Raw genomic sequence first — 18895 nt, forward strand, 5'->3', positions numbered from 1 at the left:
AAATTGACATGAAATGAGCGTATTTGGATCCCAACTGTCTGCTCCTTGGGACTCCTAAAACACCTGTAGTGCTGTTCCTCGGTAACAGGAAAACCCGGGAGAACTCACGGTAATTCCTGAACTTCTCCGAACTAGCCCAGGGAAATAAAAATTATAATTCCCTGAAATAAAACTTGTAATTCCCCGAAGTAAAGCTCATCATTTCCCGCTTGGCGCAGACCAGGAGCCGGAGGTTCCGCCGGCGCCCGCTGAGGTACCCCGGCCCCATCCCCTTCCACTACTAAAGGTCTGAAACCTGCGGATTGAGTAGCAGGAAGCGGAGCTGCAAAATCTCACTTTAATCAATTTATTTATTACTGCAGGAACGCGCATCCACCGCTCCCCTGTGGCGATCCGCGGGGCTGAGGGGAGCCGGGGCGCCCGGAGGGACCCGCGCCCCTCACGGAGCGCGCAGCGGGGCCGGCAGCACCGCGGGGACCGCGCCGCGCACGGCGAAACTTTACGGGCAGGGCGGCGTCCCGGGGCGGCTGGGGAGCCGCAGCGAGAGCCCGGCGGGTGCGGCGGACCCGGCCGAGGGCTCCGAGCGGCGGGGCCGGCCCGGCCGAGGAGGCACAAAATGGCGCCGCGATTCAAACGCTGCGCGCTGCGGGCGGGCGGGGCGGCGGGGGGGGGCGGTGTCCCGGCGGGGTTCACTGCGCCTGCGCGCAGAGTCGCAAGATGGCGGACAGTGCGGAACTAAAGGTAAAGCGCAGCTCCGGGTCCCCCCGCGGCGCCGCCGGGGCCGCGGCCGAGACCGGCCCGGGGCGAGACGAGCCCCGTCGGGGCGGCCGCGGCGGAGCCCCGCCGGCAGCGAGGGCTGAGGGGCGGGGTGGGTGGGGAGCGGAGCGCGGAGCTGCCTCCCCTCGCCGCCCCCCCTCGCCGGCCGCGCTCCGCCGGGCGGCCCCGCCGGCAGCCGGGGCAGCGCGGGCGGCTCCGCTCGGCGCCCGCCGGGTCGGGCCGCGCCGCCGCGGGCGGAGGGCGGCGGCCGGGGGAGCCCCCGCGGGGGGCGGCGCGGCCGCTGCCGGGGCGGGGGACGGAGCCCCGGGCGCCCCGCGAAGTTTGCAGGGGAGTCCGGCGGGAGCGACCCCGGCAGCGGCGGCGCCCGCGGTGACAGCGGGGGCAGCGCGCCGGGGAGGCCGGCTCGCCGCCCCTCCGGTAAATAAAGAACGTCACAAGCAGATGTGGAGGAGTTCCGCGGCGTTGAGCTGGCGGCCGTCCCTGTCATCCTGCGGAACGCGTGGAAACGGGGCGCTCCGAGCGCCCCGCAGCCCGGCCGCCGCTGCCCGGGCCGGGGTCGCCGCGTTTGGGGCGGTTCCGGAGGATTTTTTGGGGGGGTTTTGGGCGCTCACCCGCGGGGCAGGAGCGGGAGGAGCTCTGGCGAACGCGGAACTTCGCGTTTCCTAAGGCGCAGGAGAATCAGCAGGTTTGAGGAAGAGCAGCGTGGATGGAGGGTGGTAAGGGAAAGCATCCGCCCCACAATCCGAGGAAGGGACCCCCCGAAACTCTGCGGGCGCTCTGAGGCCGTGCGTGGGTGCAGGCTGAGCCCTGCACTCCCTGCAGGGTGCTCGAAGTTGCAGAGTTTCCTCGCAGTTGTCACAGGGTCCGTATTCACCAGGAGAGCTCCTGCCTCTGGAAGTTCGCAATGAGCGGCACGAATCAGGTGGATGTGAAATGTGTGCGGGCACGGGCGTGTGAAATGTGTAGCATAAACTACGGAATATGTCAAGTATGACTAAGGAGATATTTTGTCTTTCCCCTGAGGTTTGGTAGATCTCAGTTTTCTGGGTATCAAAGGTATTGTGCACTTTCGTTTTTAGATGCTTAAGGAGCTGTCAGCAGGTGAAGAAATAGCAGATCTTGGGTGTGTTCTGGCTGGTGTGGGTCAGGAGCCTTCAGATCCTCCTTTAAATCCTCCTCTGGCCTCTGTTTTTCTGGCTATCCTCAGACCACATTGTATTGCTTGAGCTGTGGAGTCCTTAAGCCTTTTTTCTTTTCAAACTCTGCTTCCCACATAACGAGATCAAAGGGTTAAGATGTGATTCCAGTGCTCAACTTTTTGTTAATTTTAGCGTGGCAAATGGAATAGAGTGTTTTGGTAAGTAACTGAGAGAGTTTCTTGGTGCACAGCAGCCAGCTTGGCTTTATGTGATGCCTTTATTAGCAAGAGGGACTCAAAAGGAGTTCAGAGAGGTGGGAGATAGGGAATAAAGTCATTCCAAACCTCTTTATTGATCACTGTTAGAAATCTCCTTCTTGAGAGCCAGCAGAGAAAAAACAGAGTTTTTTTGAATTTATGTTTCCTAAAGTGCTGTTGCCTCAGGGATGTGGAGGGTAAATACCAAAGTTACTACTTTATTGTCAATTCAGTTTTCTGCTCGGGTTATGACTGGAGTGGTACTTTGCAGGCAGGGATGGGAGGATGACTCTCTGTGAAAAGTTGGGCTTTTTTCTCTAGCAACAGGAGCTTGGCAGTTTGCTTAACAAAAAAAGTCATTACTTCATAAATTCATTCTTGGAAGACCTCAGGACATTCTGAATTTTTTTATCTTTGAACTTATAAAGGTGGGTGGGTGGGTGCTGCTCTGTCAGGAAGGACAGGGGGCACAGAACCTCCTGCTTGGGCTTGGAGCTGTCACCCTGCAGCTCTCCAGGCTCTCAGGTGCTGCAGGGGCTGAGTGCTCCTCACAGAAATGTGGCATCGTGGCTGGGGACACTGGCTGTGTTTTAAGCAGGAGTAAATCCCCAGAAAACATGCTTTTAAGTTCCTTTTTTTTGGGAGTTGAAAGGTAGCTAGGGGAGGGTTCGTGAGTAAGACTCTGCTCTTTGAAGAATGACCAGTGAATTCCTTTAATTATTTTCTTAGGTAAAGCCTTGTACGGTTCTCCTCTGATTAATTAGCAAATGGGATTGATTTCAAGTTTAGTGACCTTAAAAAAAACTAAAATCAACTGTAATACTTGGGCTGGGACTCTTTTGCCTGGCCAGAAAAAGTTTGTTAGGAAAACTTACTCAAGTTTCTAAAACTTTGTTGCCTTCCTGTGCAAAGAGCCCTGGGGCTGTGTGTGGGGAGCATGTGGAAATTGGGGAATGTGATATGATGGGTGCCATTGCCAAAGGAAAATTAAAGTTCTTGCTCCCTCCAGAAAAACAGTGGTCAGTCTTACTTGCCACAATTTTTCATGGAGTTTTAATCATGAAATTGCCTTTCCTGTCATCTGTTTTCTTACCACAAGCAAGAGCCTTTCAGCCTTTTTTGCCCCCATTTGGGATTGTTTGTTCTGTGGGGGGAAAAAAAAAATCAGATAAGATGAAACAGAACTTTGCAGATCCCAGCCTTGTGAGGTTCCCGAATTCCCAGGTACTCAGGAAGGCTGGGGTAAATTGAAGCAGTGTGTTTCCCTTCCTGCTGCTGAAATAAGGTAACTGCAAAGTTTGTTCTTGTGCAGAGTTCTCCCTCACTCCATAGGCTGAGGCATATGTGAATTTTCCTGATCTTAATTACTATTCCTGTCTAATTGCACCCAGACTCTAATTTATCTCAAGGTAAGCTATTTAAAGCTCTTTCTAATTGGAAGGAGTATACTTGAGTGATTAAATCTTTCCTTCAATATTTCTTACATCTCTTTAAATTGGTTATTAGATTGTTGTGATCTTTGCCTTCCACTCCAGCATTTTGGAAATCATTACACAGTTTGCAATAATCAATTCAATTAAGCACGGATCAAAGAACGAAAAAGAAAAGCTTATGTTCAAGTATTGTCATTCTTGATACTGTCCTAAGAAGCTGGTTTGGAAAGCACATGCTGGGAGGTTTTCTCCTTTGTTCTCTCTCCTTTTAAGAAAGTGCCTTTGGGGATTGAAGAGATCCCTGGTGTGTTTCTTGTTAGACATAATTTATACTTTAAAAAAAAAAAAAAAAAAAAAGTGAGCCAAGAGTTTGAATGAAAATTCATCACAGCATTTCCACACAATGGTGAGGAACACAAACCACTTAGAAATATTCTCAGTTGGGAAATACCCCTGCCTGAAATCCAGGGAGGCACTTTTGGGATAACAGTGACAAATGGACCTGTGGAATTGCATCCCTTATTTTAATAAACATAATCTACCTGTTTCAGTGTTCAATTAGAATTTTACACTTCTGCATTACGAGCTCTTCCTGCTTAATCCTTTTATAAGTTGCTGAGGTTGTGTGTTGCTGAGATTAAAGTAAATATAATCCACTTTTCATTGTTATCTGAGCCCTTGGATTACGTTTGCTCATGCTCTAATTTGGTGTGTGCCAGCACAATTGTATTTTTCACTGCTTTTTGGGCTGGGTATCTTTTTTTTGAGCTTTAGGTCATCAGCACTGGGGTTGCAGATATCAGAGGGATAAAATTGGCAGCTGAACTGTGCAAGCCTCAATCCATAACCCTTTTTTATTGCCAAGAAACCCCAGATTGTTGCATGCACATAAATACAGTGCCAGAGAAGTTTGGGTAAAAGATCCTGGGAGGATCTCTGGGTCTGTGCAAGTCAAATTCACTTGAGGAGGAAGCACCAGCATTTCTTAGCAGTTATTTTCAATGGATTTACAGATTATTTTCTTTTGGTTATGAAGGTATTTAGGAATCCCAGTTAGAAGCAGGTAGGAGATGCACCAGAAAAATGTTCCTGCAGGAAGGAGAAGTGCTCAGGACTGGCTGGCCTTTGGTAAGAATATTCATGGTCAGGCACACGAGAGAAACAGTTAACAGCATGCCATGGAGCAGGGCTGGGGAGCTGGGGTGCCTCTGACACGGAGGTTATTGATGGGGATGGAGCCTGAGTGCTGTGGTTCAGAGCCCAGCGAGGGCAGCTCGTCCCTAATGCGCTTGGCACGGTGGGATGGAGTTCCTGGAATCCCTTCTCAGGGAAACCAGCCTCTCAGCAGTTCTCTGCAGTGCTGTTAGAGTGAAAACCAGACCAGGGCTTGGGGCTCTTGAGGCTCGAGCGCTCCCTGTAATTGTTCTGAGATACCCCCAGCCCTGGCCTTTCTCTGGAGCATCTCCTGGAAGCCTTGTTTGTCCTGAAGCTTGGGGTGAGGTGAGGGCTGACCCCTTAGAGCATCTCCTGGAAACCTTGTTTGTCCTGATGCTTGGGGCAAGGTGAGGGCTGACCCTTTAGAACATCTCCTGGAATTCTTGTTTGTCCCAAAGCTTTGGGTGAGTTGGGGGCTGATCCTTTAGAGCATCTGCTGGAATTCTTGTTTGTCTAAAGCTTGGGGTGAGGGTGGTTCTGACCCTTTAGAGCATCTCCTGGAATCCTTGTTTGTCCTAAAGCTTGGGGTGAGGTAGGGTCTGACTCTCTGGATCATCTGGAATTCCTGTTTGTTCTAAAGCTTGGAGTTATTTGGGAGCTGACCCTTTGGATCATCTCCTGGAATTGAGGTGGGCAGGTGCTCTCCATCCCTGTGGCATTGGGCTCTGCTGAAATGATGGAATCTGAAGCCATAGTCCCTTGGTTGCTTGGGAATCAGCATTTTGAGAGGGTTAATTTTTGGATCTCTCAGTGTCCCAGAGGATTTGTGGCTGGAGAATGGATTTTCTCTCTTGGGGCTTTTCTCTTACATGAGGCCTTGATGTTTGGCTCTTGGCAATACGAGGAGAGGATTTCACCTCCAGAGCTGAAGTTGTGTCAGAAATGTCTCTTTGCTTTTGCTGCTGTGCTTTCAGTGTAGAAACTTTTGCTCTACAGGTGCCCTTCTAATGGAAAACTTGGCTTTATCACCCTCCATAAAAAGTAGGAAAAGCCTTTTGAAAACCCCAGATTTCAAGGAAGAATGCAAACATGGCTTTTACGTGAAAAACTTCTCTGTAAATACCTTGTGTGCCTCAGCCTGTGCTGCCCCCCTTCACCTGTGATTAACAGAATTGTGCCTGCAAGAATCACAAATAAATGTTTGTGTTGTTCTTGAGCAGGAGAAAAGGAGAGATGCCCACCTGGGGCAGCTGGATTTTGGGATCCTCTTGCTGAAGCTCAGGTATTGATTGTGCTCTGTCTCTGCTCCAGCTCTGTGCAGACCAGTGAGTGCTGAGAGTGTTGGTTTGGGCTTTTTAAAGTGGAGATGATTGGATTTTATGATGCAGAAATTGCACGTAGTACCTTCAATAGCAGTCTGTTCATGGAAACAAATGCCTTTCTTAAAAGTAGAGTGAGTAGAGAGAGCAGATATTGAAAAATCTTTTGCTAGGGAAGGGGATGAGGAGGAGAAAGGAGCTTACAAAAGACTGCTTATTTCTTAATTTTACTCAACACTGTCAAAGCCATTTCAAACGTAGTCACTGCCATAAAACGTGGCTGTTTCAAAGTAAATTAAAAGCTTGGGGGCTACAAGACAAACTGGAAGTATGAAAGCTTTGAGAATAGATGGAGCTGAGGCTGGGCCAGGAGATGGTAGCTTTGCTCTGATCTTGCAGGTTTTCAGGCAGAATTCTGTGGAACCAGGTGAACAGGATATTATTGTCCCTTCAAACCTTTTCTTCTCCCTCTTTGGCTGAGGCTGCCGTGGCTGGTGCAGCTGCATTGATCCAGGAGCTGCTCAGCAATTTGCTTCATCTGCTTTTCCCTTTGGGATTGGGGCTGTCCCTGCTGGTCTGTTGTGTCCCTCCAGATTGGATTCCAAGGCTAGGGAGGAGAGTGGGAGGGTGTTATGGGCGTGTCTGGAATATGGGAAACAAAGAAACGAAAAGCCAGGGTACAATTAGACCAGAGGTCAGCCTGAGCTTGACCTTCACGTCTACGGGAGATGATATACAAGAGATTTATATGGGAAGTGGCAGGATAATGAATGGCAAGGAAGAGGAGCCTCCTAAAGGCTGTGCTGGGGGAGAAGGGAGCCCTGGGCCCTGCAGCAGAGCAGGGACTCTGTGGCCACGTGGAAGTTTATTTAGGGGACACAGATAAGTGCTGTCACCTCACGGGCTGCACTGCAGATGCTCTGCAGTGAACTTCCCGTGTTTGGGTTAGGCAATGGGAATGAGCTGGCTCATTGGGAGTAAACATGGATGGGCCCTGCCTGGGCTGCAGGAAATGCTCCAGGGGCCGTTTCCATCCGGGAAGGACGCCTGACAGCAGGCAGGGAGCAGGGGCAGCTCCTATCTCTGCCCTGCTTCGGGGCTCACACAGCCAGCCCTCCTCCTGCACACATGGTGGAGCATCCCTTCATCTCTGTAGGGACTTCCTTCCCTGTCCCTTATCTGCTTGTGGTGTATCCTGAGTGCTTTTCCCCCGTTTCCAGCTCTGATAGAAATTGTCATGCTGAATTCTTTAAGCCAGAGTTCAGCAGGGCTCTCCCGTTGGTTTTTCATGGTGTTTCTTTCCGTTTGACACCTTCTTGCTCCTTGATCCTGACCACCCACAGATCATTCGGTGACTCTGCTTGAGAGGGACTGTGGGCAGTCTCCAGCGCGGGCAGGATCAGCTGTGGGGTCAGAGCAGGTCACTCAGGGCTTGGTCTGAGACACCTCCAGGGATGGAGATGGCACCACCTCTGTGCACAGCCTCTTCCCTGGCTTGGCTGCTTTCGTGGTGCACACAGGGTTGGTTTGGCTGTTCTTGCTCTCCATCCCGAGCCTCCTCCTTAGCTTGTGCTGTGTGCAGTGGGAGGATCGTGGCTGTTTCCGTGGTGACCTCCTGGACACCTTGGAGGGTTGCCAGGAGGTTGCTCCAAAGCCTTTTCTCCACCAGGCTGAACGAGCCCTGTTCCCAAACCTCCTGCCAGGCCATCCTGCTGGGCCTCACTTGTGTGACACAGAGTTCCTGGGAATGGGGTTTGGGCAGGTGATTCCATGCCACAGTGCCGTTCTTGAGGAGTTTCCACTCCTGAGGATTTCTGTTTGTGCATGTCCTCAGCAGTGTGCAAAAGTAGTTCCTGAGACTGTCCACTGATCCCAGTGGAAAAGGTGGGAATTGCTCCCAGAAATTAAAATTTCATAAGCAGTGAACCTTTAGAGAGGAGAAGGTGACACACAGCTCTTCACCAGGAGGCTCCATGAAATTATTGTTTATTTTTAAGCTCTCCTACTCCTTCCCCTTCTCCTGCTAAATCCATGGTTCTAAGCATGTGGGAAACTGAGCTCAATCTCCTCCTTGGTGGCTGCAACACCTGAAGTTGCATCTTTTGTGGTCACAGCCAGTGGAGCGTGCAAACACGTGAGAAATGTTCTCAGAAATTCGTGCTGGGCAGAACTTGGAGGCCTGGCTTTTCTAAGCTGGGCTTACACAGGATATTCAACTGAAAATGGGACATACAGGATGTTTTATATCCAACTGAGAAATGGTTAGTTAGTGTGCAGAGTAGAATGTAGGGTGAAAATAACAGCAAAGTGAGTTTGCCTTGGCAATTTAGCTTAGGTGTAGCTCCCTATTTTGTATTTTTTTGTAAAAAGCAGAAGCCAAATGCAGTAGGGATAATTTGGTTCAGGCAAAATCTGTGATCTGAGCTGCAGGAGAGTCCTGTGAAGAGTTGTGTGGATGAGAATGTTTTTGATGCATTCATTCCTCGTCTTGTTTCTCGAGACTCCCTAGACAAAATGATCTCACTTCTGTGCAGATGTTGTATCTCGTTTCCCTGGTGCAAAATAAGAGCCTTTGAAGCAGTCCAAGTATTTGTGGAGATTCTCAGCTTCTTGGAAAAGCTGTTGGAGGCAGCTCTGCTCAGGCTCTGGATGGAGCTGTGAGTGCACCTAGAAATGCACAGCACCAGGAACGTGGGACACAAACAAAGCTGTTCTTTTTGGTAGGTTCTGTGTTGATTTAACAGCCTCTCATCTGTGAATCTGCTGAGGCCACTCCATGGCAGGGCTTCAGAATTTTTTTTTTTTATTTCAAGTATCAGAACTGTTGTTGGTTTGAATCACAAGGGTTTGAAATAATATTTTTCTAAAGGGTGTCCACCCAGGTTTTCATTCAGTTAATTCCCACTTTTGCCTCTTTGCTGTTAAAGTGTGTCTCTTTCTGTTCTGCAGTGACATTTTTATTTGAGGCCTCGACAATGTCACTTGGCTTTTAGAGGAAATGGCTGAAAATAAACGTGTTAGAAACTGCTTCTTGGGGATGGAAAAGTGGCTGTGGTGGTTCAGACCAGGGGTCCATCCTGCCTGGTGGTGTCTCCTGCAGCTCCTGGAAATGTGTGAGTGAGGAAAAGCAACAGCAGGGAAAGGTGGGAGAAATCCCTCCCTGCAATGTTCCTGCATCTGCAGGCGCTTCCCCTCAGCCCTCTGCCTCCAGTGGGGTGCATGAGCCATAATAAATCTGTTCTCAAGGGCCTTTCCAGGTTTCCTTGAACCTTTATCACCTTTATTTTGGGAGGGATTTCTGACCCTGCCTGTGTTGTTTGGAGCCTGGTTCCATGCCTGGGTGCTGTGATGGAGGAGGACAAACAGCTCCTCCCTGCCCATCTCTGTGTGCTGCTCGTGGTTTTCTAGATTGGATCACAGCTGTCCCCAGGTCCTCTGTTTTTAGGTTGATAACTCTGAGCTTTCATTACTTCTTCATTAGGGAAGTCATGCTGGACTTGTGCCATCCTCTGACATTTCTGTGTATATATGTATATATAATTATTTAATTTGTTTTTTATGGTGAGACCACCGAACCCACCCACACTTGGACCTTTGGGCGAAGCAGGAATTGACATAATTTAGATTTTTTTTTTTTTTTTTTTCTCTCTGCTCCCTCCCAACCATTTCTTCCAGTGATTTGTGTGCTCGCAGCTGAGCTGATGTTCTCATACCTGGTTTATCTTGGGCCCAGCAGTGGCAAAGGTCACTGTGCAAAGCTCTGGCCTGGCTGCTCTGCTTTCCCCACAAGTTCTGGACATTAAACTGGGCTCTGCCAGTGATGCTCCATCCTTCAAACCCCACTGATGTGGGATTTTCTGGCTGTTCAGGAACAGGTTAAGGGAGAGTGCAGTGCAGGACTCCATGCATGACCTTCCCCTATTGTTTGCTCAGAACAGCTCAGCCCGGTGGTAACACAAGAACTTTGAATAGCTGAGCATCCAGGGCTGCTTCACTTTCTTAAAGGAGTTCCTGGTGCTGGAGGAATGCTCAGCTCGTGTGTGCACACTGGATTTTCAGCCTTTCCTTTGACCTGTTGTGTTGTTTTTGAACACACGGAGTACTCTGAGATGGTGCCAGGCTGCGTGGAGGGGAAGCTGAGATGTGTTGGAACTTGTTTCCCATGTTCACTTCACTCCAAAAGTTTGGTAGAACGTGCCTCTGTTTTTTAGAGGACATTCACAGAGTTTGGTAAAAGGCTTGAGCTAATTAATAATTAATTAACCGCATGGACTCCATTCCTTGGGCCCACATGATGATGTCTTGATGTCTCTCTATTTTTATTTTTCCTTTTGCTATAGAGGCTGAGCAGTATTGTGAAGCAGTTTAAACATCCTTACCTGGAAGTTTTTTTACCTAGGGGTGGGTCAGGAGGCACAAAGGTGAAGCCAGTTCATACTAAAAATCTCTGCTGCAACCCAGAAATTGCCTTGTTTTGTCAGCAGACCCTAAATAATCCTGTGTGTGTAAAAGGGACAGGCAGGGAATAAATTCATGAACGTGTGAGATTTATTCAGGGGCCATTAATGAGCTGCAAAAGCCTTGTCTATATGCAAATTGCTATTCAGGGTGGGATTTGGATGAGGTGGTTAATGAGGTGGGGCAGAGGTTTGGGCAGTCAGGATGAAAAGGAGCAAGGATGGAACATCCTCCTCCCTCTGCCCCAGAGTGGGATGGCAATGGGGCAGGAAGGCTCGGAAAACTGAGGGAATGTTGAATCAGAAACTGCAGCTCTCTCACCTGGTTGGGATTTTGATCATTTTGCTATCAGAGTTCTCCCTTTGGATCCTGTGGGGGTTCACTTGCAGTGGTTTTCATGGATTTGGAATTCTAGGTGTGGCTGAAACTTGGCTTCTAAAATCCCCTCATTCCATCAGGGTGTTTGTTTCTGTGCAAGGTAGGGGTTATTGTGGCAATAAATTAATTGGATTCAGTCTGATTGTGAGGAGAAGTGTCTGGAGGACGGGGTGGTGGGTCGGGGGAATGAGATCTCCCTCTTCCCACCAAGCAATGTCCTTAGCATGTGCCAGAGTGCTGGGAAAGCGTTCCTGAAGGCCCTGCTGAGCTCTGTGTGGGCCAGGAAAATATTGCATGCAGAATATATAGAATTTCCTAACTCGCTGCGTGCTTGAGCCTATAGGTAACACTCTGGTCATACGCATAAAATGCAGTTCTCTGGCATGGACAGCTCTGGAAGCTGGAAGGACAGAATATCCCAGATTTTGAGGGCTGAAATAGGATTGTGGGGTTGGTTTCAGCTTTGCCAGCAGTTCAGGCCTTGCCCAAGATGCATCTTTGGCTGTTTTCGTTGCAAACCATTTTCTTTCTCCTCGTTGAGGGCTGAAGAAAAAGCAGGAAGATCTGCTTCCTCTGCCATTCTTCTGCCCTCTCTGTGCGTTTTGCACAGTGGGGAGAAGCCCTGCTTGGGGCTGATATGGAAAACTGAATTTCCTGCTGAAAACTGAAAAACTGAATTTCCTGCTCCCCCTTTCCCTTTCTGTGTGCCCGGGGCTCTTTGGGCTCCAGCCCTGGGATCTGCATTCGGGCCTTGGCACGTGCTGCTGCCATACAGAATACAGAATTTATTTATTTAATTTATTAAATTAGTTAAATTTATTTATTTATTTATAACAAATAGATTGCGATTCTGTGAGAACAGGAGGTTTTCAATGGGAGCTGGACTTCTCCCTGCCATACAGAATTCAGAATTTATTTATTTAATTTATTCAATTCGTTAAATTTATTTATTTATTTATTTATAACAAATAGATTGCGATTCTGTGAGAACAGGAGGTTTTCAATGGCAGCTGGACTTCTCCCTGCCGTACAGAATACAGAATTTATTTGTTTAATTTATTAAATTTACCTATAAAACTTTATTTATTTATTTATTTATTTATTTATTTATTTATTTATTTATTTTTAATACATAACTAACTAACTAAATAAATAGCAATTCTGTGAGGACAGGAGGTGTTTTTCAACAGGAGCTGAACATTTCCCTGCCAGGATTTTCACCTGGCCTTGAATTCACATCATAAAACTACTTTTGCTGATTTCTCTCATTATAAAATACATTTTGGCACTTTAATCTATGTCACTATGTGATGTAAATATAAATTCTATACTATATATAATTTAGTTTTAAAATTTTTATTCATTTATAATAAATATTATTAATATTTATTATTGAAGAACTCCCTGCCAGGATATAAATATTATTATTTATTATTATTGAAGAACTCCCTGCCAGGATTTTCACCTTGGCTTGGATTCACATCCCAGAATTTTTTTTTTCTGATCTCTTTAATCATAAAATACATTTTAGCAGTTAATCACTATCAGTATGGGATGTAAATTTTCCTTTTCCCCCCTTTTTCCCCCCCTTTTCCCCCCCTTTCTTTCCTCCCCCATTTAAGCTATTTTGGAGCAGTTAGTGGAGATTTTTCACTGATTTCAGGGAAAATCCCAAGAAACCCACTGTGGGATGGATGTGACCAGGGGGATCCTTGGTGCCCCCTGACAAAGCCTGAGCTCCAGCCTTGGGAATTCATCTCTTGAAGGGAATTTTGCCTCAAATTCCAAAAGAAACCCTGAATTTTGTCACGTTCCAGTTTGGCTTTCATGACTTTTTCCCTTTTCCAGTGTGAATTGTGAGCTGATCACTCCAGTTTTGCAGTTTTCCCTCTCTTGGGGCATTAGCAGAGCCATTGGTTACTTTTCAGGGAAATGAGATTCAATTATGTACTGCCTTCACCCTGCTGTTCAGCACTTTGCAATTCAGTATCCAAATTTAATATGATTCTTAATTAAACCTTCTTGAGATACCAGAATAATAGTCAGGGGTGATGTCTTCTGTCTCCTGTGCTGCATCCTAGAAAATGGGACAAATGAGGAGTAAAAAGGGGATAGTTTGGATATATTTGAGTGCATAATCTCATCTCTGAAAGTGTTAGCTCATTTGGAGCTAATTAATAGCAAAGTTTTAGTGGGTAACTAATTTTTCACTTAGGCCACGCGGGGAATAAATCACTTTGAAGGTACAGAAATAAGATTGTGTTTTCAAATCTTGGAGGCAAATCTGCATCTCTTATGTCAATAATTTATTTTAATCAAGCTGGAGTTGACAAACACAAGGCAAGCAACGCTGGCTGTTGGTGCAGCAGGGGTTTACAGAGTTTTACAAGCAAACATCATCCCCTGGGAATGCTGGTCTTGGTGAGTGTGTCCTGCTGCTGGCAGGCTCTGGGAGCTGCTCCTGGAGTGCATTCGTGGAATTCCAGGTGCATTCTTCTCCAGCTTTCTCTCCAAATTGGCTCACAAAAGCTCCCTGTGCTTCATGCAGGTATTTGAGATATTTAGGAAGTGAGCAGAGGTTGTTTCTGGTGGGGAAAGGATGGCTGGAAGGGAGTCTGACAGGAAAATCCTGTCTGGAAATCCCAAATCTCTCCAAGAGCTGGTGGGATAATTTCTTCTTAATTGTGGATTCCACAGTGGATATTTTATTGTTTTAAACCACAGAGGGAGGGGAAATCAGTGTGGATTTGTGACCTCCTATGTGGCTTCTTAGTCCTGTGTTTTTTTACACAAGCAGACAGCATTTCAGACCATTCCTGAGTGCTCTGACAGTTGTTTTATTTTGGTTAGAAGCTGTGATCCTGAGCGGACCCTGGGTTTAGGAAGCTCTTTGCACATCTGCCTGGGGCTCCAGTGCACCTCAGCCCATAGGAGCTGCCTCTGCTGTCAGCCAGCAAGGCTTTGCTGCAGAACATTCTCCATAAAAACTCAATTTGTCTGGCACTGACCCTCTCCCAGATAATTGTGTTCACCCTTAGCCTCAGGTGTGTTTGCAGAGAGGCTCCTGTGGCAGATCCAGGAATTCCTAAACTGGAATTTCTGCCTTTGCTCCGCGTGGAAATCATTCCCAGCTGCTACAAGAAAAAAACACCAGGGACAATTAAGTTTAAGCGTGGCTGAAAAGAACCTGGAGCCTCCAAGAAAATGGAGATTACCACTGTGTCGGCAACCTTATTTAATACCAAAAGTAATAATATCCTTCACCTAGCAGGGAAATTCTCCTGGGCCTGCTAAAACTTTCGTTACGGATTAAGATAAAACGGGCCTTGCTTTAAATCAAACCTGCTTTAGACATGACTTAAGTCTTGGCAGACCTCTCCTAACAAATCTCTCTCGCAGCTGGAGCAAATCCCTGCCCCAGCAGCTCTGCCCAGCCTGCTTGGTGTGTCCTCATTGCCACCACTCAAAAACCCCACAGGGTTCAGTGAGCAAACTCTGAATTTGGGGGTCTGGTCTGTGGCTGGATCCTACAAGAAAACCCCGCAAGATTCAGTGGGCAGACTCTGAATTTGGGTGTTTGGTCACACAGTTTGGCTGGATCTCCCTCTCAGAGGAAAAACTGTAGGAAAAGGGCTGGATTTGGGGTCTAGAAGGGCACTGAAGTGCCAGGTTTAGGTATTTCCCATCTCCCAGAGCACAGCAAAATCCCACAGGCATCTGCCAAAAGCACAGGACAACCTTTAAAAGGTGGGGATTATGTTAAAAATTCCAAATTCTGCCTTTGCCCAGCAGCAGTTCAGGGGGCTGGGGCTGCCTCTGTTTGTTTTTCCAGTATCCTGTCACTCGTCACTGAGTTTTGGGACTTTTATCACCGTGGGTTTTTGGGATCCAGGCAGTGACAGACATCCCAAAGAACTCGGTGACATCACTGGGGTGGGATTAGCTGGAGAGCTCTGGCTGGAATTTACAGGCTGGAATTTCAGTTTATTGGTGTTCAGGTATGGAACAGCAGCACTGAGCTTCCTAAAACTGAGTTTGGGCATTTATTGGTGTTCAGGTATGGAACAGCAGCACTGAGCTTCCTAAAACTGCATTTGGGCATTTATTGGTGTTCAGGTATGGAACAGCAGCACTGAGCTTCCTAAAACTGGATTTGGGCATTTATTGGTGTTCAGGTTGTTTTATTTTGATTTTATATTCAAGTTGTTTTATTTTGATCTTGTATTGGTGTTTGCAGTTGTTTTATTTTGGTTAGAAGCTGTGATTCTGAGAGGACGCTGGATTTAGGAAACTCTTTTTTAGGAAACAGCATCACTGAGCTTCCTAAAAGTGAATTTGGGCACTTATTGGTGTTCAGGTATGAAACAGCATCACTGAGCTTCCTAAAACTCACTGAATTTGGGGCTAGTCAGGTTTTACCAACATAATAAATATAAACTAGAATAACTGCTTGCCAGGGGAATATTCCTTGGGTTAATTATCTGTAGAATTCCAAGTTCTGTGCTTGCATGCGCTGGTACAGAAGGATTTTGGTGGGAGATCCTGCCCAGAACTTCCACCTCAGGCGCTGCAGATTTTATGATTTCCTCCCTGCCAGCTTCTTAATGTTAGCACTGAGCTTAAAGGTGTAGAAGCTGAGTTGAAAATGGCACAATCACAGAATGGTAAAGGCTGAGAAGGCTGGCTCAAGGGTCAGGATGTTTCTATAAATAGGTTTGCAGCCATTGAATTGACAAGGAAATCTGCTGTTTGTGAGCCTGCAAAGGTAAATAACACCTGCTGGCTGCAGCTCTGTGGCAGGGAATGCATTACTGGGGAAATCAGGAATGCAGGTTGAATTTAAGGGAGCCCAGATCTCTGGGGTGCCATCAGCAGCTCTGCCCAGGCTGTTGGGGCATTTCCAGCATTGTTTTGTTGGCTGATTTTTACTGTTTCAAGCCTGTCAGTTTGCTCCTACAATTCCAGCCTGGCCTTTCTGAGCACTGATACCCTGTGCAAACAGAGCTTTCTTTGATGAAGAAATCCTCAATCCTCTTGTATGTGCAACAAAACCATATTTAAACCTGCTGCTGCCTGGTTCCTTCACTCCTCTGGTTCTGCCTCCATTCCCAAAACCCTGCAGGTGCCAAAAAAGAGCTTTTCCTGATGGAGCCCTCCTTAAAGCCTGGAGGATGTTGCATATTTATGATTGTTCTGCTGTGCTCTGAATTGCAGGGGCTCCAACCTGTGGCTGTTGTGGTTGCTGGACAAAGGCAGGAAGTCCCAGGCTGTCCCTGCAGCTTCCCGGGTTTGCCTCACTCCCTCCTGCAGATTTTGGGGAGAAAGAGCTCAATTTTTATAGTTCAGCCTTGAGAGTTTCCTTAGATGAGCCTTGCAGGTGGGATTTAGGGCTAGGGGATGCGGGTTATTAAAAATGGGGATGTTTTAACCTTTGTGATTGGCCAGGTTCTGTGTGAGTGTCACTTTTCCAGAACGTTCCTCTCAGGGGTTAAGGAGGCTGCTCAGAGCTTGCAGGAGCTGTATTTTTACAGCTGAGGCCTGGAGTTTACTGGGATTCATTCAGAACCATTTCCATACTTGTCTGACACTTCCTCATTGCTTTTCTTAGAGAGGAAAAAGATCAATTTTACGTTTTTTTTACCTGTCTTTTGGAAGTGATTCCAGAATTCCTTTTTGATAAGGGGGAAATTTCCATTGGTGTTGTCCTTCACCTGTGAAGGAATTTGCTGCAGAGCTTGCTCTCTTCAGTCATAACGACCCTTAATTACTAAAAGATCACTAAAGCTAATCACTGTGTTTTTAATAACAAATTTACTATCACTGCCTGAAATTGCTGTTTATAAATTGATGATCTCCCATTTATTTTTTTTCTCTCTTTTTACTCATTCTCTTCCATCTTTTCACTGGGGTTTGAGGTGTTTTGTTTTTTTTTTTATTCCTATATTTCCCCCCTTTATCTTTCAGGTTAATGGGGAGGACCTGTTGGATTGCTTTAGGCACAGAATGTGATGTGGGCCCAAGCCAAATGCTTCTTGTTGTTCTGGCAAATAATTTAAATATGTTTTGGAGGCTTATTCCCTGCTTCTGCTTATCATAAACATCCAGGAATAACTCGTTGGGTTCTCCTGATAGATCCTAGGGCTGATAACTGGAGAAATGTCCTTTTAAAAAAACAGGGATCAAACTTGGATTTGAATATTTTGCTTTGAGGACAGTTTTGGTGCTGCTGGATGGGTGAAAAATGCTCAGCCTTGTCCCTCACTCTGTGGATGCTGCTCAGTTTATTAAAATATAAATAAATATTGGTTTTTACCTCTCAGACAAGTCCCTCCCTTCTAAAAATGGGGAAAATAATTCAGGTTCACAGATTATTTCCCTGAATAATCAGTGCCTGTGGGACCAGCCACAGGTTATGCAGGGAATGTCTTATCCAGAGGCACCTACACTTGGATTTTATTTATTTTTAAGCTTAATTCCTGATTTTCGTAGGTCATGGAGGCCAGATGCATCTCCTGAAAATGCTCTGAGCTGCTAAGCTGTGCTGAGGGCTGGAATTCCTGGAGCTCAGTCTGGGAATCTTTCCTTGGCTGGAACAACTGGGTTTGTGTGGAAAGCCAAATTTCATCTCTGCTGTTGCTGTTGCAGAGAAAATCCAAGTAAATGATTCTTACCTTCTTACCAGTTTTCATCTTTAATAGCTTTTTTTAAAATGCCCTGATTATTTTGGGCAAGAGCTGTAGGTAGAAGATCCCTTCCCTATGGGTAATCAATCACCAGAGAGCCTGAGGGGAATGGCATCAGTGCTGCCCATGGATTACTGCCATATATTTCAATTATTTTTTTCCAAATCTCCTTGGCGGAACACTCCTTGTTTGCAGGTGGGTTCTTTCAGAGTGTTTCCTCAACACACAGAAATTTGGGATGCTCCTGCAGCAGCAGGAACGGCATGAAGTGCTGGGGGTGACGCGGGCAGGAAAATGGCCCAGGTTGGACCCGGTGCAAACAGGGCGGAGGGAAAACAGCCCGGGCTCTTTGCCACCTCTCACAGGCAGCTGTGGGGCTGGTTGGGTGCCCTGAGGGGTTTGGGGAGGCCGTGCTGCTGGAGCTGGGGTGCAGGGATGAGGAATCCACGAGTGATGCAGTTTTGGTGCAGGAGCGCGGGCTTGGGCTGGGTTGTGGAGCAGGAAATGTCAGAGGTGTGTTCAGAGATCCCTCCTCGCTCCAGGAAGGTGTTCACAGGCAGGCAGAGCAGAAATGTGCCACCACCCCCTGCTCAGCTGGGCTTCTGGAAAGCTTCTTCTGACTTTCACTCTGTGAAGAATGTCTCTCACCATCCTCATCCTCTTTTTGAGCATTGAGTGTCCCCTCAGTGCCAGAATGCACAATACCAGTGTGTGCTTGAGGCTGGGATTTGTTAAAAACCAGTTTGAAGCTGAGTGCCAAAACTTCGACCTTTTTGGAGCCAAACGACATCAATTCCTTGTGCACTGTAGTGCTGTGTGCAGGAATGGATATTCCCACAACAAACACCTGGAATTGCAGCGGGCAGGATTTCTCTGCAGCCAGTCCTTGGGAGCTGTGCCTCCTTTCATTTCTCTGCAGTTCAGCTTTTTGTTGTTGTTTTGTTGCTTTATTTCCTGTTAGCATAGGGAGATCCCAACATTTTGGCAGTTCTGCTCAGCAGCCAGGGCTGGGGCAGGTGTTTGTTATTTGGGGGCAGTCTTTGTGCTGGGGTTTGTACCTGGCAGGTGCCCCCGATCTTTGTGCTCCCCTGCTGCAGGCCACAGGAGAGAAATGCAACATTTCCTGCAGCAGAACTTTCTGTGTCTCTGCCCTTCAGCTCTGCTGCTGCAGCTGAGCCAGCCAGGGCTTGGAGTTGAGATGGGACAGAGAAAATGGGAGCAATTGAGGCTTTTCCTGGATTTTCCTGGTGTGTTTGGCAGCACTGGGGTTGTGCTATCCTGCCTGTCCCAGGGTTA

At 47.3% G+C, this 18895-nt stretch overlaps 1 protein-coding gene across 1 annotated transcript in view; it reads left to right on the forward strand.

The window, feature by feature from the left end:
• The first annotated feature begins 698 nt into the window (after positions 1-698).
• Positions 699-18895, forward strand: part of PIAS1 (protein inhibitor of activated STAT 1) — a 51508-nt gene continuing 33311 nt past the window's right edge. The window contains exon 1 of the mRNA XM_063170012.1: positions 699-741. Coding sequence (XP_063026082.1) covers positions 718-741 — 24 coding nt within the window. The 5' untranslated portion in view covers positions 699-717. The remainder of the gene's footprint in view (positions 742-18895) is intronic.

This window comes from Melospiza melodia, chromosome 15 (genome assembly GCF_035770615.1).
Source record: "Melospiza melodia melodia isolate bMelMel2 chromosome 15, bMelMel2.pri, whole genome shotgun sequence".
Lineage (NCBI taxonomy): Eukaryota > Metazoa > Chordata > Aves > Passeriformes > Passerellidae > Melospiza > Melospiza melodia.